At 40.8% G+C, this 15,983-nt stretch overlaps 1 protein-coding gene across 1 annotated transcript in view; it reads right to left on the reverse strand.

Moving 5' to 3' along the window:
• LOC132824800 (structural maintenance of chromosomes protein 1B-like) overlaps positions 1-15,983 on the reverse strand; it is a 172,251-nt gene that overhangs the window by 156,046 nt on the left and 222 nt on the right. Inside the window, exons 2-3 of the mRNA XM_060839544.1 lie at positions 6,592-6,780; positions 4,182-4,294 (exon numbers count right to left, since the gene is read on the reverse strand). Of these exons, the coding sequence (XP_060695527.1) occupies positions 4,182-4,294; positions 6,592-6,780 (302 nt within the window). The remainder of the gene's footprint in view (positions 1-4,181; positions 4,295-6,591; positions 6,781-15,983) is intronic.

A 15,983-nucleotide genomic window follows, 5' to 3' on the forward strand; every position in this document is an offset into this window, starting at 1 on the left:
ACCCTATCTGGAACATCCTGAGCATGGAGCATATAAAATTTACAAAAATAAAGGCTCTCTAATACACTCAAAACAATATAATAAAAAACTATTTCTAAATAAAAAAATTATAAAACGTACCTAAATGGAGATTTTCCCCCTTGTTCCCAGGGGATGTCACTTCCTCTCCAAAAGTCCATCTTATCCTCTCCCAACCAATGCCCCACCCTTGACCCAGGTGCTCCTCAATAAAATGAGGAGAATTCAAATATAATACAAAGCTAGAGTTAACAGTGAGCACCCTACCCCCGCCCACACCAACACCTGAATATATTTGGGAATGTTAATACCATATATAAATATATAACTATAAAATTACAATCTCAACAAAGTAATAATTAAATATAATAATACAAAATAACAGGGGAAAAACAACCCCGCTCCTAAAGACAGAGGTAAAATAGAATAAGGTAACCACCTCCCCCCACCAACATTAATCAAACGCCCCAGCATGTATATACATACACATACCCACATATATATATAAAGTAATAAAAGAAAACAAACCCATGCGGGGGGGGGAGAAATTCAAATCCCTCTCCCCGACCCCATGATAATATTAAACACTGAGGTAAGAAAAGAGAGAAACAAAAAAGGTGGGGGGATGTAAACCAAAGTACAGGGAAAGGCAAACCAACATCCACTATCTCTTACAGTTTATTTAAGAGAGTCCAAGAATTCCTTAGCCTTCTCTGGTGATCCGAAGTTATATATGGATCCTTCGTGGTTAAAGCGTAGCGTCGCTGGATAACGTAAGGAGTACTGAGTATTTAAGTCCCTTAAACGCTTCTTCACCTCATCGAATGCCTTCCTCTTTCGGACCAGAGCTGGGGAAAAGTCCTGGAATAGAATGATCTTGGATCCTTTATAGATCATGGCTTGGGGATCCTTTCCAAGATTTCTTGAGGCTTCCAGGAGCATCTGCCTCTCCCTATAGCTCTGCAGTTGGAACAGGACCGGGCGTGGGCGCTGGTTTGAGCCGGGCCCACGTATTGCGACCCGGTAGGCCCATTCCACCCTTACCTGGCCTGATCCAGCATGCAGATTTAAAAGCTGTGGCAGCCACTGCTCCAGGAATGCTGTAAGCTGGCCTTCCTCTTCCCGTTCAGGAAGGCGCAGCAAACGAATATTTTTTCAACGACCTCGATTATCGAGGTCGTCAATATGATTTTCTAAGGTCCGGACTCGCTGCTCGAGAGCCCGGACCTGATCGGCGGCCGATTGACCTGCAGTCTCGGAGGTCGCAGCCTTTAACTCCGCCCCTCCGACTCGGCGCTCAAGTTCCTGGATGTCTCGGCCGTGCTTCTGCAGCGTGGCCGAGAGTGATTCCCAGCGATGTCGGGACTCCTCGATAAAGGCATCGATCTTCGCGTCCAGCTTGGTAATCATCTCCACAAGGCTTGTTACCGTCGGTAAGTCCCCCGGGGCGGCTGTGGATGCCTCTGCTGCAGCTGAAGAGGGAGAGGGTGGGGGAGGAGGTCCTGCTTGTTGAGAGATGCGGGCTCCCTTCCCTTTGGTCATTTTTACTAAATATTAAACTATTTAAATGTAATACTAAGCAACTATTTAAAGTTAACAGCTATTATGAATGATTTGGTGAGTGTGGTGGGGGTGGGTGACCCACTTTGCCCAAGTCTTGGGAAGAGCACTATAGACTCAGACTTGCTGGGTCGCCGCCATCTTGGATCCCCCCTCAAGATATGTTTAATCTTATAAAGATTATTTGTCTTGCAGGAATGGCACAACAGAAATATTTTTCTCAAACTTTTTAAGACATCACAGGAATTAAAAATGCTTCACTATGAACTGAAATTACAGAAATCTTAGCTGATACTTTAATAATTTTTAATCTAAAGATGGGCTCTCACCTCTGTTTAAAGGCCAAGAATGATCCAGCCTCTAGTGATCATTAATTATGTCAGTATAAACATATATAACAAAGAACAATTCAGAACCCTTCAGCCCACCAACCCTGCGCCGATTCCTAATCCACATTTAGATTTGCTACTTATTGCCCATAAATGGTTTCTATCCCTCTGTTAGGAGGGATTCATGTGCCTCCCATTCGTGTGTTGATCAAGATATGCCTTGAATGGTGTTAACATGCCTGCGTCCACCACATCCACTGGCAGTGTGTTCCAGGTACCCACTACCTCTTGTGTGAACACTCTTTCCCACACTTCTCCTCTATACCCCCTACATTATCCCTTACCACTACGGGCAATTTAGAATGGCCAATTCACCTGACCCGCACATCTTTGGACTGTGGGAGGAAACCGGAGCACCCGGAGGAAACCCACGCAGACACGGGGAGAACGTGCAAACTCCACACAGTCAGTTCCCGACTCAGGCGACTGACTGTGTGGAGTTTGCACGTTCTCCCCGTGTCTGCGTGGGTTTCCTCCGGGTGCTCCGGTTTCCTCCCACAGTCCAAAGATGTGCGGGTCAGGTGAATTGGCCATTCTAAATTGCCCGTAGTGGTAAGGGATAATGTAGGGGGTATGGGTGGGTTGCGCTTCGGCGGGTCGGTGTGGACTTGTTGGGCCGAAGGGCCTGTTTCCACACTGTAAGTAATCTAATCTAATCTAAACTTTCCCCCTCTTGAAGCTGTGCTTTCTTGTAGTTAAACTTTCCAGCCTGCAAAAAAAAAGCCTATGATTATCCGTTCTACGTCTCTCATAACTTTGTACACCGCTATCAGGTCACCCCTCAGCTTCTGTCTTCACAATGAAAACAATCCATGTTTATCCAACCTCTCCTCATACCTAAGACAATTCAGATGAGGCAACATGCTAGTAATCTTTCTCTGCACCTTCTCCAAAGCATTCACGTCCTTTTGCTAGTGTGGCGATCAGAACCGCATGCAATATTCTAAATGTAGCCTAACCAAAGTTTATACAACAGTAACATAACTTGCCAATTTTTATATTCAATGTGCCAGCTGATGAAGGCACATATTCTGTATGCTTTTTTGACTTTATCCGCCTGTGTTGCCACTTTCAGGAATCTATGAATCTGTACGCCAAGATCCCTCCATATGTCAATGCTCCTAAGGGTTCCGCCACTTATTACATAATTCATAACTGAATTTGATCTTCCAAAATGTCTCAACTCAAATTTGTCTGGATTAAACTCAGTCTACCAATTCTCTGCTCAAATCTGCAATCAATCTACATCCTGCTGTATACTAGATAATCCTCCTCACTGGCTACAACTCCACCGACTTTGGTCTCATCTGCAAACTTACCAATCAGATCATCTATATTTTCCTCCAGGCTATTATATATATTATATACATATATTGCAAGCAACAAATCTCCCAGCACTGAACCCCATTAGTTACTGATCTCCAATTCCGAAAAGCACTCTTCCACCACTACTCCGTCTTCTATAGCCAAGCATCTAGGGAGCATACTCCGGACCCCACGGGACTCTACCTGTCGTACTAGCTTGCTGTGTGGTACCTTATGAAATGCCTTGTTAAAATCCTTGTAGACAACATCCACTGCCCTTCCCTCATCGATTATTCTAGTCACCTTTTCAAAAATCTCAACCAAGTTGTTGAGACATGACTCTCCCTGCATAAATCCAAGCTGTCCATCAATAACAATTTCATTTGTTTCCAAACATGAGTAAGTCCTGCCTCTCAGTATTTCTCCAACATCTTCCCCAACACTGAAGTCAGGCTCATTGGCCTGTGATTACCTGGATTATCTGTTTCCCTTTTTAAATAAAGGAACTACACTGGCCATTCTCAAATCCTCTGGAACCTCGTCTAAAGCCAAAGAGGATGCAAAGTTATCTTTTAAGGCCCCAGCTATTTTCTCCTTTGCCTCCCACAGTATCCTATGATAGATCCTATCTGGTTCTGGGGACATGTCTACTTTAATGCATTCCAAGACACCCAACACTTCATTGTGCTGGCCTGCCTCAGAGTGTTCACACACCTTTCCTTAACCTCATCATCTCTCATATCCCTCTCTTTGGTGAATACCAATGTAAAATATTCATAAGGATCTCACCCATTTCCTCTGGCTCCACATGTAACCTCCCTCTTTTATCCTTTAGTGGGCCTACTGTTTCCCTAATTATCTGTTAACAATTAACATAAAAATGAAATAAAAGACTCTTTTCCACATTACCTGAAACACCAGACAATTTCTGCCTTTCAGTAAAATGCCAATTTTCTCAAGTGCCTTTGTATATTCCACACGACTAATAATTTGATTGTTTAAACGAAACTCTGAAGAGTTCTCTGACAAAGACAAAGGAAAGAAAGTTGAGCCATCCAATTATTTTTGTAAATACATTTTGCTTATCTACCTGCCATACAAAAAGACACGTAAAAGATATTTGCTGCCTTCATACTTCTTTGGAAAGCTGTAACACTGATGTTGGCACATATTTCCAAAATGGTTGAATGGTACTTTAGTCTTTGTGAAAGCACGGTAAATCCATGGTAAATCCATGCTGAATGATTTTAGCATGAGAGTATTGTATCTGAACCTGATTCTGGACTTCCGCCTAATATCTATAAGCATTTCTGACATAATATAATAATAACCAAAAGCAGGAACTCAGGATAATTTATCTTCTTCACAACACAGGGATGCTTATGCCACTGTGATACTAGCTGAGAATGCAGGCACAAAGACTAATCAACAGAAATAAAAATATTTCATCCTGTTGTAATTTAAGGGTTTAAGGGTTAATTTGTCATGAAGTCACTTTATATTACATTTTAGCTTTCCCTCTTGTACAAGTTCCAATATTCAGTTTAGTCTCCTGGAATCACAAAAACTTTACCAAACAAATGTATCCTTAGCTGATAAGGAATTCCGTGGAGGCCAAAATGCTGGACAGATTTTCGCAAATGAAGTAGGCAAGTCAAACAGGGGTCAGATCTTACACTCAAGAGTGGACACCTATGAGGCACTGTGGGCCTTCAACAACAGCAGAATCATATGCCAACACAATCTGCAACCTCATAGCCCAGCATATCCCATTAATTGACAGAATAGCAGAAATTTACAAGTACAAAAACCTATCTTAGTAGGGGTTGAAGATAAATGTTTTTCAAGCATTTTTGAGTTTATCTCATGCGTTGCTTCTTGATTTTTGGGTCTTTTTCTCATTCTAATTAATTCCATTGTAAGATTGTCATGCAGCAACATCATCTTGTGTTTACGTTGTTGTTTTGGGGGTTTCCTAACCTATGTAGATAACAGAGCACAAAAACATTTATGATTTTCATGCAGTTCATAGAATCTCTGCAGTGTGGCAACAGGCCATTTGGTCCACTCTGACATTCCAAAGAGCATCCCACACAGACCTATCCACACATTTTCCATGGATAACCCACCTAAGGGTAATTCAGCATGGCCAATCCACGTAACCTGCACATCTTTGGGCTGTGGGAGAAAACTGGAGGGCCCAGAGGAAACCCACACTGACATGGGGAGAATATGCAAACTCCACACAGTCAGCTGAGGGTAGAATCGAACCCAGGTCCCTAGTGATGTGAGGTAGCAGTGCTAACCCCTGAGCTACCGTGCCACTGCAGTTAATAAATGCAACACAAGATGAATCTATACTAACAACAGAGCATGATCTTGACAGATTATATACATCAAGCTTCAGTAAAAATTGACAAAGTACTGTCAACCATGAGAAGGTTCCATCAATTTTCATTGCTTGCAGTTCCCAACACCATCACAGTAAATTCAAATGTGACAGATCTTCTCTCCACTGGCTACTGTTCTTCATACAGGCAGCTCCTCTGGGCCTGCTCCTGACCTGTCTTTGTGGTTAACTCATCCATTTGCTAATTCTTTGCTTTCTCTGCCAGGATCCGCCCCAGAGAATGTTGACAGTTTCAGTCAAATGGGCCATTGTTCAGGATAGTAGTCTGAACCCATCTAATGACAGGATCTCCACTTTTCATTTTTGTTATTCTTCAATCATTGATTTTGTTTTAAAAGCAGAAGAGGATCTGTCATTGAGGAGCTGATGCTGCAGCATTGGAGAGACAAATTCTGTGATTGGAGAAACAGCTCCTCACAGCCCCAGATTTCATTCCCCAGTGCTCCTCAGATTATACTGTATGTTGTTATCCTGCTCCCTGGACCTTCAATTGTTCAGACAAGAATCAGAGGCACTATAATGTATTCCAAGGAGCCATAATGTAACAGAATATGAAACCCTGGGGTCAGAGGCTTTAATTTGTTATTCCAGTATTTACTTTATTGCAGATGATTTTGGGGACTCTTTCCACTACCACCCTCATACATTTTGAGCCTGGTTTTGATGGGGATTTTTGGCTTGTAATTGGTTTTTTCCCCAAAATACATTTACATGTCAAAGATAACAACAAGGAGACCTATTAACAATTAATTGTTATTGATGAACTTGGGTTATCTTTCCTAAATAAGTTGAGTTCAAATATTTTAATTACAGCATTGGTTCCAGTTATAGAAATACAAGTGTCAACTAAAATACAATTAAGTCACATCAAAAACTAGAATTGCAGCCCGTTAACCCTCCCTAAATTACCAATAATGACTCTAGTAAATGACAGCTCCTCTTCATTTTCTCTTTGGTACAGCATGGTGACCCTTGCAGTAGATGACACAGAACGCCCTATATGAGCACCATGAATCAGATCCCTGATGTTCTTCACTCTGAGGTTGGCAGTTCTCTCACCCATCACAAAACTAATTGCATCCATTACATTGGATTTTCCTGTTAGTGAAAGCAAAAAAAAAGCTGTACTGGAAATTATAGAAATATTTGCAGTAAAAAGTCAGTTATTACAATGTATTACAACATAAGATCAATATTTCCAAAGGTTATACATACTTATCAATATTTCAAAATCTGTAATTGTAAACACTAATGAAAGCAACCAAGTCAACAGTTACTTTATCCAATTTACAAGAAACACAAATATTAAATGTTTGCTCATATTGCCAGAAAGAATTTCAATTGATGTAGCTTTTCACAATCTTGCAAAGTCCTAAATCATTAGGGACCCTAGGAGAAGAGATTTTATTAAAGATTCAATTTTTATGTTCATGACTCCATTTTACAGTTGAGTAAAACAAGTGATAACTAAAGAATATCAACAAATCATATTAAATCACACGGTTCTACAATGAATGACTACGATTATGAAATAAGCTTTGTGTAGCTCTGACACATATGTCTGTTGTGAAGTTATACTTGCCAGTACTGCACATACACGGCAGCTTTTACTATAACGTCTACTGCCGGGACTGGAGCTAACTTAGGTTATCATAAAGAAAGAGAGAAGTACATCAATGCGGTGTGATTAAGTGGCTTGTTACCTTTACATTGAATTTAAGACAACTGTTAGAACTTTAGATACAACCTAGGAAAGTGTCATGTGCTAACTGTGAGACCTATTTCTTCTAAAAAGAATTATTTTAGCGATCTTTACTTACATCAAACACTCCACAGGACTGACAGTCTCAGAAGTATGAAGTCAAGGGTGTTGCCAACTGTTGAAAGCTAACACATCATCAGGTTGCATTTACTGACTGGGTTGATGAAGCTAGTGCAGTAAGTATTTGCCTACACAGATTCTCAGAAAGCATCTCATAAAGTACTAACATATCAAACTTAGTAAGTAGTGTATTGTCCTTAAAGGGACAGTTATAAATTGAGTTCACAATTCACAAGCATTTGTGAAAAGATATTTTTGCTAACTATAAAATATGCAACGGTTCCCCCAGGTATCAGGACCATTTGTTTTCTTTTTATGTGTAAATAATCCATCAGCGGATATAGGTTTGTATAATTTTGATGTTCGTGAATGATATACAAAACTTGCCAGAGCATGGATATGGAAAAGCAGAATGCAGGACATAGACTGATGAAAATGGCTGTTCAAAGATGTGCAGGTTAGGTGGATTGGCTATGCCAAATTGTCAGCAGTGTTCAGGAGTGCAGGTTCGGTGGATTAGCCATGGAAAATGTAGAAATATTGTGGGGGGGGGTGGGGAAGAGGAGGAATGACGATCAGTTATCCAAAAGATCAGTTATCCGAGCAAAATACTCCCTACCAGTGTTGTTCGGATAGTCAAGGTTGCCCTATATGGAGAAGTATGAAAAACAGGGACTTGGAGTCAGAAGCATTGGAGAGGCTCTAGAGAATATTTAAAGCAATGAAACCAGAAATATGTGTTTGGAAACATATCAAAGGATAGACAAGCTGGAATTCCTTTCTCCAGCTAAATAAAAGCTGAGGAAAAACTTAGATTTGTAAATTTATGCAACATGTTCACAGTGTAGAAAGAAAATGAATGTATCCTTTTGTGTGGAAAAATACATTAGACAAGACATTCACCAAGAATTCTAATGACAAATTCAGAAGAAACTTTTCTCCTCAAAGAGTATGGAACTAACTACCATGGGAAGTGGTTAATGAAGTTTGGAAAAATTTATGGGAAACTGACAACCACATGAAAAATTAGGGAACAGAGAGTTAGGATGGTCGTTTGAGAGGAGGTGGAAGGAGGTTTGAGTGGAGAATAAACATTGACGATTGATTGAATAGCATTTTTTTCTACTTTGTATCTCCTATATAATTACATGCAAATCTTTTGAGGGAAAGTTGTTACTGCAACAATGAGGTATATGAGAAACTGAATTTTGAAAAGGAGTCCAGAAACATAAAGTAATGCTCATCAACATTCGAAATATACAAGGGCAGAGGCAAATTTGCCCCCATTGGCCCTGGAAAATTCAAACAAGGGTGGACAATGTTTATTAGCAGTCTATTAGCAGCAAACACAAGAGAAGCGGCCAGTGATTGCAGCAGTAGCAAGCACTAGCAGGCAAATGGCAGCAGTGCGCGAGGTAACCTGCATGGAAAGGGAATATCTGGAAGCCAAATAAAAACAAGTTTGAGACTTTACAGTCAATTAAATACTTTCTAAATACAGTTGCGACTGTGATGAAAGTAAATCATCAACTAATTTAAGGGAGTCTAGACTAGGGAACAATGAACTAAAAATTAGGAACAGGTCTTTGAGGCATGAAATCAGGAAACACAAAGGGCTGTAACTGTTTGGAGATTTCATCTACAATGGAAATTAAGGTTAGATCAATATTAATTATATATAAATTATTAAACTTAAATGGAAGTTCAAGATCTGACACACAGTAAAACTTGTCAAAAAAGTGTGGCACTGGTAAAAGCACAGCAGGTCATGCGGCATCCAAGGTACAGGACAGTTGATGTTTCGGGCGTAAGCCCTTCATCGGGAATGTGAATGGGGAAGGGGCTAATAGATAAATAGAGGGCTTAGGACAGGGTTGGGTGGAGGAAGGTAAGTGGGATGCTGTTAGGTGGATGCAGGTGTGAGGTTGTCATGATTTGGAGATGCCAGTGTTGGACTGGGGTGTACAAAGTTAAAAGTCATACACCAGGTTATAGTCCAACAATTTTAACTGGAAGCACGGGCTTTCAAAGCACTGCTCCTTCATCTGGTGATTATGGAGTATAAGATTGTAAGACACAGAATTTATAGCACAAGTTTAGTTTGATGTAATCGAAATTATATATTGAAAAAGACATGGATTGTTTGTTAAGTCTCTCATCTGTTAGAACGACCATGTTGGTTTAAGTTCTTTCATATGTAAATCACAAAACGTTTTTAAAAGTTACATTCTCAAGTGAACTTTAACAACTGATGTCGTGTTGGCCCACATAACGTATTGAAGATGTGAGCTTCCCTTTGTCGATGCCAAAATGGTCAGACTGATTCTAATCTAAAAAATGGATTTACAGAATCTTACATGGATTCATGCAGTTTTTGAGCGAAGTAAAATGTAATTCTGCAAGTACAGATTCACCCCACAAACTTATATGTGTATGTGTGAGTGTTTGTGGGTGGGGGAGGAGGGGTGTTATTGGTGTCTGTTAGAGAGTGTGAGAGTGCAAAGGGGTATAAGTCTGTGAGATGCTGAGTGTGGGAGTGTATGTGTGAGCGTATGAGAGAGGGTCTGCGTGAGTGTGTCTATGTGCATGCGTGTGCATGTAAGACTACATGCATGTGCGCGCATCTGTCTGTGTGTGTATAGTGCAATGGAGTCACCTATAGTGTAACATGAATCCAGGGTCCCGGTTGAGGCCATCCTCATGGGTATTGATGTGAGGTGATAGTGATAGGTTGGTGGGGAGGGTGGGGTGCCTTTGAACCCAAAACCTCCAAATTCAACACAGTGGGGTGGCACGGTGGCTCAGTGGTTAGCACTGTTGCCTCACAGCACCAGGGTCCCAGGTTCAATTCCAACCTCGGGTGACTGTCTGTGTGAAGTTTGCACATTCTGCCAGTGTCTGCGTGGGTTTCCTCCCCCAGTCAAAGATGTGCAGGTCAGGTGAATTGGCCATGCTAAATTTCCCATAGTGTTAGGTGTGTCATTCAGAAGGAAATGGGTCTGGGTGGGTTACTCTTCATTGAGTTGAAGGGTTTGTTCCACACTTTAAGTAATCTAACTTAAAAAAAATCCACCCTTTGAATCTCCAGACTGCACTTTATCCTCTATTATTTTCACCACCTACAATCAGACCCCACTACCAAAATGATATTTCACTTCCCACCCCATCTGTGTTCCACAGAGAACATTCCTACTGCAACTCTGTTAGGTCCACACTCCCCACCTAACCACCCTCTAGGCCAGGCACCTTTCCCTACCACCGCACACAGTCCAAAAACCTGTGCCCCCACCTCCCTCCTCACCTGAGTTGAAGACCCTAAAGGACCATTTCAAATCTGGAAGAGATTTTCTTGCGCATCTTCCCACTCCATTTATTACATCCATTGCTCTCGATGTGGTTTCCTCTGCATCAGTGAGACTGGCGCCAGCCTCCCCATGACAATCTTCTCCCACCTGCGTCCACCTATCGCCATCCCACCTACCTTCCCCACCCCTACTATGTCTCTCAGCCACCTTTCCCCTCCACATTCCTGATGAAAGGCTTATGCCCGAAACATCAACTCTCCTGCTCCTCGAATGCTGCCTGACTTGCTATGTTTTTCCCAGCGCCACATTTTTCAACTCCGACTCTCCAGTGTCTGCAGTCCTCACTTTCTCCGAGATACAGTAAAAATAATAGTACCTGCCCATTTACAATCTTGTAGCTTTGAGTATTTGTGATGGAAACACATCAGCTGGGACCTCAGGAAGATGACTTTTTGAGTATCGAAGTAAGGGTCAGTTATTTAAAAACTTTTTAATGCTAACTTACACCTGTTGCCTTGTGCCAATTTAATTACTGAGATGTCAAGAAAATTAAAGCTTTCCTTTTGCATTGTGGCTTTAAATTTAAGACCAGAGATATAGTAGAAGCAGAAGTACGACTTTCAGTCCACAAAGTTAAATCCATCAAGATCATGGCCAATCGAATAATCTTTAAATCCATGTTCCTTCTTTATCCCTTAACCCTTGATTTCCTTCACGATTAAGTATATTTACAGATCTTCACATTTTTTAAGACTGAGCATCGGCAGCCCTCAGCTGTAAAGAATTGTACAGGTTCACCAGCCTCAGACAAAAAACAATTCTTCCTCATCATTGTCTTAAATAGGCAACTCCTTGGTCTAAGATTATGCCTTATGAAGCAGTCAGAGGGCGGAGCAGCAGTACAGAGCAACTATAAAACTAACTGAACTTGGGGATCACAGCCTAGTCTGCAGGGAGCAGGCAGAAGTAAGAGCAGCAGCATAGACTGAGCATAAAATTCACCGGGCTCAGGGATTGCAGCCTAGTCTGCAGGAAGCACTTGGAGGGCAGGGCAGCAGCACAGAGTGAGTATAAAACTAACTGAGCTTAGGTCACATTGCAGCTGTGAAAAATAAAACTGGAATGATCTCACAGGGAAGTTGTGACCTGATCGGCCAGTAGGAAATCCACATTAAATTTGAAAAAGAACACAGCAAAGAAGTATTAATCGAATTAATTAACCCATTAATAAATTTATATAAATTAATAAAGTAATATGGTGACATGCTGTAGCTGTACGATGCGGGAATTGGCAGTTCCTATTGCAAGCTGCAGTGATCACATCTGCAGCAAGTGTTGGTTGCTCAAAGAACTTCAGCTCAGAATTGATGAACTGGATTTCTGAGCTTCAAACACTGCAGCACATCTGGGAGGGGGAGAAGTACCTGGATGCTTTGTTTCACGGGCGGTCACACCTGGTAGATTAAGTACTTCAAATTCAGTCCATGGTCAGGAACAACAGAATGTGATTGCAAACGAGGTAGGTAGGGAGATCCTGAATTCAGAAATGGAAGAACCTCAACTCTCGATCTTATCCAGCAGGAACGAGGTACTTGCTCCCTGTGAGGATGAGGGAAACGGCTGACCACTATGCCATGGTACAAGTGGCCATTCAAGAGGGCAGAGCAAAATGGCAAGTAGTTGTAGAGGACTCTATAATTAGAATGAGTGATAGCATCCTTTGTAAGTAGGATTGAGAGTCCCGCATGGTGTGTTGCCTGCCTGGTTTCAGGATGAGGGACATCTCTGATCAACTCGAAAGAATATTGGAGTGAGAATGTAAGGATCCAGTTGTTGTGGTCCACGCTGGGACAAACATCATCAGCAAGGCTTGGAAGGAGGATCTGTTTGGGAATTATCAATCACTAGGAACAAAATTAAGGAATAGATCCTCAAGTTTTATAATCTCCGGATTACTACCCGAGGCATGTGCAAATTGGCACGGGGATAAGAAAGTTGGGGAAGTAAACACGTGGCTGAAGGGATGGTGTGGGAAAGAGGGGTTTCATTTCATGGACACTGGCATCCGTTTTGGAACAGGAGAGAGCTGTCCCATTTAGACAGTCTCCAATTGAAACCAGTGTTCTAGCAAAAAGGATAAATAGGGTGGCTACTAGGAATTTACACTAGTGAACTAGGGGACGGAAGGGGAAAATGACAGGAAGTATAATGGTAAATCAAAAAGAAAGCAGCAGGTTAATGTGTGCAGGAGGGTTTAACACCATTGAAGCTTATTAAAGAAATTAAAAAGAAGGAAAGCTCAGGGGACATTGTTAATGGAGATGACAGAATTCAAATACAAGGTATAAAAACTAGCATAAAGACACTTTACCTGAATGCTTGTTGCATTCAAAACAAGGTAGATGAGTTAACAGCACCAATCATTGCAAATGAGTACGATTAGTGGCAAGAATGGAGACATGGTTGCAGGATGGTCATGACAGGGAATTAAACATCCAGAGGTGCCAGATTATTCGGAAGGACAAACAGGAATGTAAGGGGGTTGATGTAGCTCTGATATTTAAGGAAGACATCAGGGCAGTAGTGAGATTATGTAAGTTCTATGGAGAATAAGGCTGAATTCATTTGGGTGGATATTAGAAATTCTGAGAAGAAAATATCACTGGCATATTCTATAGGCCACCAAATAACAACATCACATTGGGACGGGCAATAAACAAAGAACTAACTCATGTCTGTAAAAATGGTATGACAATTATCATGGGGGATTTTAATCTACATGCTGATTAATACAACTAGGTCAGCCAAGGCAGCCTTGAGTAGGGATTCATTGAACGAATCCATGATAGTTGTGAACAGTATATAATGGAACTGACGAGGGAGCAAGCTATCCTAAATCCAGTCTTAAGTAATGAGACAGGGATAATTAATCATTTCAAAGTTAGGGATTCTCTTGGAAGGAGCAATCACAGTATGGGTGAATTTAGAACACAGTTGGAAAGTGAGAAGATAAAATCAGGGGTCTGTGTTTGAACAAAGGAGACTACAGTAGGATGAGGGAGGATTGACTAATGTAGACTGAGGAAAAGTGGAGGGCTTTCAAAGCAATTTTTCAAAGTGCTCAGCAAAAATATATAGCAGCAAAAAGGAAAGATTGTAGGAAAACTATGGGTGTCTAAGGAAATAAGAGAGGCTAACAAATTGAAAAATAAGGCATACAAAGTGACAAAGACCAGTGAGAAACTAGAAGATTGGGAAAACTTTAAAGGTCAAATAGAAAGCTGCAAAAAAGCAAAATGAAAAGTAAGATAGCTTATGAGAGTAAACTAGCTCAGAATATAAAGACAGATAGCAAACATTTCTACAAATATGCAAAACTAAAACGAATGGCAAAGGTAAACATTGGTCCTTTAGAGGATGAGAAGGGTTCTAATAATGGGAAATGAGGAAATAGACAAAGCATTGAACAGATATTCTATGTTGGTCTTCACAGTGGTGAACATGAGTAACACGCCAGCAATTGATGACAAGAAAACTAAGGTAGGTGAGGACCTAGAAATGATCATTATCACGAAAAATCAGTGTTGGGCAAGCTAATGGAGCTAAAGGTGGACAAGTCTTCTAGCCCTAATGGAATGCATCCCAGGGTACAAAAAGAGATGGCAAGAGAAATAGCAATTGCGCTCATTGTAATTTTCCAAAATTTGCTAGACTCTGGGGCAGTTCCAGATGACTGGAAAACAGCAAATGTGATGCAACTAATTAGAAAGGCAAGTAGACAAAAGATGCTGGTTAGCCTAACTTCTGTAGTGGGAAAAATGCTTGAACCTATGATCAAGGAAGAAATAGCAAGGCTAATGTACCATTCCATAGGTAAGGGAACCAAACAGTTCGTTGTATTCTAGCTGTGATCTTATTAGTGCCTTATATTGTTTGATCAAGATTGCCCTATTTTTATACTCGATTTCCTTTGAAATAAAGCCCAATATTTCATGTGGTTTTCATTTAACAGCTGAATTTAGATGCTAGTTTTTTTGTGATTCATGCAGAGACTCCAAAATCACTTTATGCTGTAGTTTCCTACAGTCTTTCTCCATTTAAAAAAAAGCTTGTATATCCTTCCTTCCAAACCTATTTTCTCACATTACATTTAATCTGCCAAGTTTATGCCAACTGACTTAACTTGTCAATATCCCTCTGTAGATTCCAATTTATCCTCATTACTTCCCTTCCCACCTATTTTTGTCATCCACAAACCTGCAATTCCCACCAATCAAATCATTAATATGCACTGTAAATAGTTGTGCCCCCCCCCCCAACACTGATCTCTGTGGCATTCCACTAGTTAGGCTGTCATTCTGAAAATGGCTCATTTATCCCAATACTCTATCTTCTATTAGTTTGCTATGCTCTACCCACATCAGTTAGCTTATTTGGCTGGTCAGCTGGTTTGTTATACACAGCAATGGTACGGGTGTGGATTAAATTCCCACACTGAGGTTACCCTGAAAAACGCTTCTTCTCAACCTTCCTCTTACTAGAGGCATACCACCTTAGGTTAAACCACACATCATTCCGTCTCTCTCTCTCTGAGAAAGCAGTCCCATGACATAGTATTCATCCATGTTATACCCACAACACCATGGATTCCTGTCTTATTAAGTTGTCATGTGAACAGCACCTTATCAAATCTTTTTGGAGGTCAAAATGTATTACATCCATTGGTTCACCCATATCTACCTTGCTTGTTACCTCTTCAAAGAACTGCAATAAATTTATCCGACATGATTTAATCTTCACAATGCCATACTGACTCTGCCATATTATGTTTCTAAATGCTCAACTATCACATCCTTTATAATAAACACTAACATTTTTCCAACAACAAATGTTAAGCTAACTGTTACTCATTTTGTCTTTTTGAATATGGGTGTTACATTGGCAGTTTTCTATAAATTTCTTGGAAGAGTCCTATCAGTGCATTCACTATTCATTTCAGTTACATTTCTTAAAATTCCAAGATGCCAACCATCAGGTTCAGAGCACTTTGTCCACCTTTAGCCCCATTGGTTCCCTAACACATTGAGGACGGGTGATGACTATTGATGAAACGGGTTAATTCTTCTAATTTTGCTTGTGTGTGTGTGACCTCAAATACCTCTACGTCAATACAG

This window comes from Hemiscyllium ocellatum, chromosome 19, assembly GCF_020745735.1.
Source record: "Hemiscyllium ocellatum isolate sHemOce1 chromosome 19, sHemOce1.pat.X.cur, whole genome shotgun sequence".
NCBI lineage: Eukaryota > Metazoa > Chordata > Chondrichthyes > Orectolobiformes > Hemiscylliidae > Hemiscyllium > Hemiscyllium ocellatum.